The sequence below is a fragment of the Salvia hispanica genome, chromosome 4 (assembly GCF_029641045.1).
Source record: "Salvia hispanica isolate PSC_SH4W2 chromosome 4, Shi_PSC_v1, whole genome shotgun sequence".
In the NCBI taxonomy this organism is placed as follows: domain Eukaryota; kingdom Viridiplantae; phylum Streptophyta; class Magnoliopsida; order Lamiales; family Lamiaceae; genus Salvia; species Salvia hispanica.
Window position 1 is genome coordinate 37411198 of NC_142695.1, and position 7640 is coordinate 37418837.

Here is a 7640-nt window from a genome sequence, read left to right on the forward strand (position 1 = left end):
TGTACAAATCAAGTAGGTTTGAGATTGTCTCAATCAATAGCTCGAGAGTGTATTTTTGGCTGACCTCCATTTGAGGTTTTTTGTTGATTTCCTGCTCTGATACCATCTTAAAGATGATAATCGAGAGAGGTATAACAAGATTGAGAAGACATATTGAAAGTAGAGAGAAAGTAAAGAGAAATAGTGTTGGGTATTTCTTGATGTCTTTGATATGCTCATCTCCATAATATTTATAGGGAGATTTGAGTCTTGTTAAATACACCAATAAAAGGTATTGGAAACACACTACAACTAGAAACTCTACACAAAATAAATATGGGCGGCCATTTATTCTTCTTTCTTTTTCTAACATGTCTCTCAATATTGGGTTGGATTCTTTACATAGGCTCTTATTATAATCATCCATAGCATGGACAATTAGATTCTTTCTTGCTCAACTCATCACGCATTTGCATCAACGCAACACTATTTTCATAGATATAAAATCAAAAAAATTCAAGCCATATAATATGAATACAATGCTACTCCCTCCGTCCATGATTACATATTCGACCGGTTCAGGTTTTAAGAAATTTTTTAACTTTATAAAAAAAAAGTTGATGGTAAAGGTTGATGGAGTGTGAGTCCTACTTTTATACTCCATGTGTCCCACATTACTTGAGACCCTTTATTCTCACAATCGTTTTAGAAAATGATACTCCCTTCGTCCCTAAAAAATATAAACATTTGGTTCGACATGAGATTTAATGATTGAGATATATAGAAAAAGTTTTTAAAGTATTCTTAGTGGAGTCTAAGTCTCACCTCATTAGAGAGAAAGGAACTTCAAAAATTAGAATGTTCATACTTTTCATGGACGACTTAAAATGAAAAGAGTTCATACTTTCTAAGGACAAAGGGAGTAATAAATACTACCTCCGTCCACCAAAATTTGTTCCATTTTTCCATTTCCGTACGTCTCCTAAAATTTGTCCCATTTCACTTTTACCATTTTTGGTAGTAGACCTTATCTTCCACTAATTCATCCCTACTCACATGTTATTATAAAACTAATATATAAAAGTAGGACCCACAATCCACTAACTTTTTCAACTCACTTTCCATTACATTTCTTAAAACCCGCGTCAGGTCAAAGTGGGACATATTTTGATGGACGGAGTAGTAGTTAAAATGATAAAAGAGTAAGTAAGAGTGTGAATAATGTAAAAGAGAGTCTTCTCAATATTATTCTCTGTTACATTACTCTATTTCCGTTTTAACTATTTATTAGTACTATATCATTGCAAAAGAAAGTGCATTAAGCAACGTGAGACGAAGGGAGTATATTTTTAGGGAAAATTGTTTATAAAGTCATGAACTTTCAAAATAATTTGGTTTATCCCGTGAACTTTAAATGTTGCATGAAAAGTCATGAACTTTATCGGACTGTGTAAATTTCTCATCCGACCCGACTCGATAGATTTCCAATAAAAACTTATCCTATGTGGCGTGCGGGAAGCGTGACTTGACAAATGACAAATTTAGGGTTCAATTCGAATTGTGGAATTAATGTTACTTTTATGTTGAATTCGATTTGTATGTTTATGTCAATTTTTACATTGAATTCGATTTGTATGTTTTCATTTGTGCTACTTGTATGTTTGTGAAAAGTCTAGGATCAGAGATTGCAACGATGGAAGAGAAACAATCAGAATTATTGAAATTTTACCAAGTCACGCCTCCGAAGCGCCACGCGGGATAAGTTTGTGTCGAAAATCTATCAGGTCGGGTCAGGTCGGATGTGAAATTTACACAGTCCAATAAAATTCATGACTTTTCATTCAACATTTAAAGTTCATGGAAAAAGTCAAACTATTTTGAAAGTATATGACTTTACAGACAATTTTGTCCATGTTTTTATAATAAAATGTAAATAGAATAGTTAGTGAAATGTGAGATTCACTTATGGCATGTTTGGTAGGAGTGATATCTCATCTAGGTGATATGAATTATGATACGACGAAGGACCCGTTGAATATATTGATCCAAGAACCCCACGTATAAGGATTGGCAGCAGACTCCCTTGATTGATAATCTGGTTTGATCCACTCCAAGAGCTTGGAAAACCTCGACCCGTTGGCTCCAACTTGGACGAAAATGCATCATATATCGTCAATTTGGGCCTCCAAAATGTGATATTTAGTAACTCCAAACTTCATGCATTGGGCTGCCCATTGACTTGAATAATATTCACCATTTGGCCCAATGTAGAATGGTCTTGGAATTGGGCTTTTATTTCAGCAACTAAAAGCATCATTGTCTCCTTTATCTTCTTAGCTCTAGCTCTTGTAATTGGCCCACTTTGAATGATCAATGGATCCATCTTCTTGTCCTTGTAGATCAGCTTGGGTGTGTCTCCATCCCTAGATGAGTTATCACCCCTACCAAAGTCAATTTTGTTTATAAAATTCCATTTTTAGATGAGTTATTACCCTACCAAACATGGCCTAAACAAAAACGTAAAAGTTAAATAGAATATTTATCGATAGATGGACAAAAACGTAAGGGATATTGGCATCTAATATCACCAAACTTTCAAAACGTTGGGTTTTTCCCACGAACTTTAAAATTGGCAAATAATATCACGAACTTTACCCCGTGTTTGTTTTTTCCCACGAATGAAAAAATTCTCACAAATAATATTATGATACCGATTTTTTTTTCGTAATTTCTCGACAACAATTTTGAAAGTTTCAAGTTTTTCAATCTTTAAAGATAGTTTTTCTTGAAGCACACCCTCCAAAATTGTTCTTCATTCTATTAAAATAACATGAAACTTTTTCATTCGTGGAAAAAAAATAAACCCGAGGTAAAGTTCGTGATAGTGAGAAACTCCCAACTTTTTGAAAGTTTGGTGATATTAGATGTCAATATTAAGGCTGGGGAAAAATACCGAAATACCGAAATACCGATCTTATCGTATCGAAAAAATACCGAAAATACTGAATTTATACCGTGACTTTTGGTACGGTATGATACATTACCGAAAGATTCCGATAAGGTAACGATATGAATTTTCAAATACCTCGGTATACCGCTGCATACCGAAATTCGGTATATACCGTAAATTAAGGTATATACCGTAAACTAAGGTATATACCGCAAAAATATAAACACAATTATATATAAAATATATTTTATACACTTTTAAATTATAAAATCTATTGTGAAATATTTATATAATTATGAATAAATTATATTTAATTTATTTTTAAAATTATAAAATATAAATAATATTCTAAAAATTCTAATTTTCTATTTTAATTGATGTTGAAAGTCAGGTATACCGCAAAAGTAAGGTATACCGAACTTCGGTACGGTATGCCGAAAATAAGGTACGGTATCGGTATGGAAATTCGTCATACCGAAAATAAGGTATACCGAAGTTCAGTATATCGAAAACTTTGGTAAGGTAAAAGTATGGCTTTTTCGCATACCGTATTTACAGTAAGGTATACGATATGGTGGTTACGATAAGGTATACCGTACCTACCCACCCCTAGCCAATATCCCAAAACGTAAAAGTTAAAAGTTTAATGGAGGACGGAGGGGCATAAGATAGAAACAAATGATGAGATACAAAACAATGATGGGCCTAGCCTACTAGCTTGCGGGTGGTGGGCCGTCGCAGGCCCGTTTAATATATTTTGCCTAATTGGGTGTGATTGCGGCAGAAAACAGGCGGAGAGGAGGGAGTCAAGAGCATGGCAGATGAAGACTATGAAATGGATGGAGGGTTCGTAGATTTTTCGAATTTTCTCAATTCTTTCCCCACCGTCAATGAACCAAATACATTTTCCCTAACAAAATTAGGGTTTTATTTGGTTAACAAAAAAAAATTTAACAACCGAAAAAAATTGATTTTCAGGTACGAGGATGAGCCACCAGAGCCGGAGCTTGATGTGAGTTTTGTTTTGGTTAACTTCTTTTCTGCGTTAACTTATACTACTAATATAGCTGATGATTTTGGTTTCATCACGTAATTTACATGATAGGAAGGGGCAGAGGTTGAGGAAGATAATACCCTCGCTGATGATATACCGGACGCCGAAGAAGGCGATGGAGATGAGAAGCAGGAGCAGGAGGCGGTGGAACGCCCTCGGAAAACGTCCAAATATATGACTAAGTATGAGCGAGCCAGGATTTTGGGCACGAGGGCGCTGCAGATCAGGTTTGTGTTTGCACTTAATTTTGCGATAATTTTGGTTATTTATGATATTTGGATATGTGCTTTGGCAGTATGAATGCTCCGGTGATGGTGGAGTTGGAGGGCGAAACCGATCCACTGGAGGTTAGAAGATTGATTATATATATGAGCACTTCTTTTCTTCTTTTGGTTCAACCATTCGTATCCAAGAAGAGGGTAAATTCTTGAGCTGTGGATGAGTTGAAAGGAAAAATTATCATTATGATTACAACTGAATCTTGATACACAGGAAACTGAATTATGATATAGGTTAGATTCTTGTATGAAAGTAACTATTGTTCACTTGTGGCAGTTGAAATTTTCTCAAATAATTTGAATTATGGTTAGGGAAGATGTAGGAGTAGTAATTTTGATTGTGCCACGGTGAGAATTCTGTTGACATCTGGCTTGTGTGGAGACAATTGAAATCCAAGTAATAGGTTAGGGGCTTACCAGTTTTAGCAAGGGAAGGATGTCATCTTCTCTTGTTCTACTTGCAGTTTCGTAATACTAGAGTGTTATGTTGTAATATAGTCCTTTCTTAAGGCAACTTCCTGCTGTTTATTCTTTTTACTGTCATTTGTTATTCTAGTTCTTGAGTTTGTTTGGAAATCAATTATGTAAGCGATCTGTTATGCAAGATGATCCTATCATATAAAAGCTAGGATAAAGTTATACTTGGTAGGTAATAGGCATTGTATCATATGATAATGTGAACAGTACTAAGTGTTTTAAGTTGATGGAATTAAAGTTGCTCAAATAGATGCGGATTTCCGGATCCATGCTAATTCTATTGAGTACAAGACTTTGATTATGCAACCACGTGTTTCATATGTATCTAAATTTCTATTTTAATGATTTGGTTCTGTTTTTTGTACGGGCTGGACTAGGCTAGTTTTAACTATTCCTCATCCTTGTTGCACCAGATTGTCTCCCTTTGATGATATAGTCATAAGAAAATTCAAATGCTTAAATTGTACTATGACACTAAGGTCATGCTTGATATGGGGGAATGGAATGGCATTCCTACCTCCATTCCTTTGCTTGGTAAATTTTTTCCTTAGGAATATTCCATTCCACATGGGAGTACCCATTCCATCCATTTAGCTAAGAAATGGTCATTCCATTCCATTTCATTTTCCTTTCTTCTTATTTTAAAATTTAACTAAATTATATAAATATTATTTAATATTATATTTAAATTTAATATCATCTCAATTTTAGCATAAATTAAAATTTTAAAATTTTTAATAATTGAAAAAAAAAAACACACACACACACACAAAAACACACAGCAACTCACACAAACACACACACACAAAAACACACAGCAACTCACACAAACACACACACACACACACACAAAACACAGCAAAACACACACACACACAAAACACACACAAACACACACACACAGCAACTCACACACAACAACTCACACACCACACAACAACTCACACACCACACACAACTCACACACAACTCACACACCACACACAACGCACACAGCAAAACACACACACACAACAACTCACACAGCACACACACACACAGCACACACAACACACACACGCAGCAACACACACAGCACACACAACAACACACACGCAGCAACACACACAGCAACAAATACGCACACACCACCACATATAAACACACACATCAACACATACATACACCACATATGCACACACTCATTTACGTGTATCGTACAAATTTATATGATCCAAAATATTGACAAAAATATTTTTGAATAAATATTTTTTTTATAGAATCAACATATTAATTATTCATATTTCATTCCATTCCATTCATATATTATTTTGTAGTTACCAAGCATAGGAATGAAATCAATCAAGGAATAACAATTCCATTCCATTTGTAAACCTTACATTCACCAAGCACAAATGGAATTGTCATTCCATTCCCATCTCCATTCCATTCTCATCTCCATTCCATTCCCTCCTCATTCCATTCCATCACACCAAGCATGACCTAACACAGTCTAATCGGAGAGCATCTGATAAAATTGTTCAATAATTTTTTTCTAGATATGCTCTTGAATTTGTGCTATAATAATATAATAATATAGCAGTAAACATGAGGCACCATGGGATTGTATCAAATTTAATACACATGCTTGTCACAATAGTTAATACTAGAATTATATTAGTTGCTATGATAGGATGCATACCAAATTTATCAAACACAGAATTGCTAAAAGCAAAAGTTTTGCTTTGTCATAATTGAAATAATATGGCTCACTGCGATTTGTATTATTCGCTGTATGTGCATATTTCTTTCTTTTTTAGAAAATGAACATTGTCTGTTTGATTTTGATGTCTATTATCCATTCTACATTCAGAATTGTTTAAAGCAAAAGCTTTGCTTGTTGCCATAATTCGTTGTATGCGCTTATATCTCCTTCTAAAGCAAATAATCGTTGTTTATTTTGTTTTGATGTCTGTTATCCATTCTACATTCAGATTGCAATGAAAGAGTTGCGTGAGCGAAAAATACCTTTCACAATCCGTCGTTACCTCCCTGATGGAAGGCAAGATTCTGTTTATGCTAGCAGAAATTTATCCCATGCCTTTCTTATGTAGTAGTACTATTAGTTATTGACTGTGCCATCTTAGTGGGAACTGCAGCTACGAAGATTGGGGTGTGGATGAATTGATCGTCGAAGACTCCTGGAAAAGGCAAGTTGGAGGCGACTGAAACAACTTATTCCTGTGCAAAGATTTAGAATCGAAGCATCTTTCCATCTTCTGCTTGATAGTGTAATCATTTAGGTTTGAAATGGTTTCTAAATGACATCATCTTTCGTAAGAAAAATTCTGTGCTTTTATCAGCAAAATGAGATTTATTATTGTAAATTTTGAATGTTTGTATTGTGGAATGTCAAAATTTTCTTAGGGTTCTATAAAAAGAGGTGATCTTTGTTAGGGTAATTTATAGATTAAGCAGAGGTTGCAAAATCCACATGACAAGGTAATACCGTGGGAAAAAGTTTGAGGCACAGCTATGCTGTGTGTTGCATTTTATTCTATTAATAGAGTATAAATAGTCGTAACTGATCTAATAAACCAGATACTAACGAATGAAATTTAGCCATCTAAAACTAAATAATGTAGCATGATTTTTAACTAACTAATCCTAACTATATTGTTTTTTAAGCATTCCAATTTAATTGCTTGGAGTGATTGTTTGTGGAGATTTACTTAGAATTGAATGAAAATTGTTGGGACATATTTGCCGCCTGCCGCCGCTGCAAGGGAGAAATTCGCCAGCTCGAGCCACACCCACACCACCACTGTCAAAAGCGGACTTTAGAGAGAAAATCTAAGATATTGTACCCATTTTACAACTATATTTTGAACTTATTACGATCTTTTCTTTACATAACAATGAA

At 34.6% G+C, this 7640-nt stretch overlaps 1 protein-coding gene across 4 annotated transcripts; it reads left to right on the forward strand.

Annotated features, from left to right (window-relative positions):
• Positions 1-3679: 3679 nt before the first annotated feature.
• Positions 3680-7179, forward strand: LOC125192677 (DNA-directed RNA polymerases II, IV and V subunit 6A-like). 4 transcript variants are annotated; one of them, XM_048090301.2, is made up of 6 exons: positions 3680-3775; positions 3908-3941; positions 4035-4210; positions 4279-4402; positions 6712-6779; positions 6865-7179. In XM_048090301.2, the coding sequence occupies exons 1-6, from the start codon at positions 3744-3746 to the stop codon at positions 6944-6946; spliced, it is 516 nt and encodes a 171-aa protein (XP_047946258.1). In that variant the 5' UTR covers positions 3680-3743; the 3' UTR covers positions 6947-7179. The 4 variants fall into 4 exon arrangements, with proteins under 4 accessions (XP_047946258.1, XP_047946259.1, XP_047946260.1 ...); XM_048090302.2 differs by having other exon boundaries at positions 6877-7179; XM_048090303.2 differs by having other exon boundaries at positions 4279-4330.
• The last annotated feature ends 461 nt before the right edge of the window (positions 7180-7640 follow it).

Bases quoted from the DNA above. Each gene is read 5' to 3' on its own strand.
- LOC125192677 (XM_048090301.2), top strand. From the start codon at position 3,744: ATGGCAGATGAAGACTATGAAATGGATGGAGG. The intron at 3,776-3,907 runs GTTCGTAGATTT...ATTGATTTTCAG, and splicing joins GACTATGAAATGGATGGAGG to GTACGAGGATGAGCCACCAG. The intron at 3,942-4,034 runs GTGAGTTTTGTT...TTTACATGATAG, and splicing joins CACCAGAGCCGGAGCTTGAT to GAAGGGGCAGAGGTTGAGGA.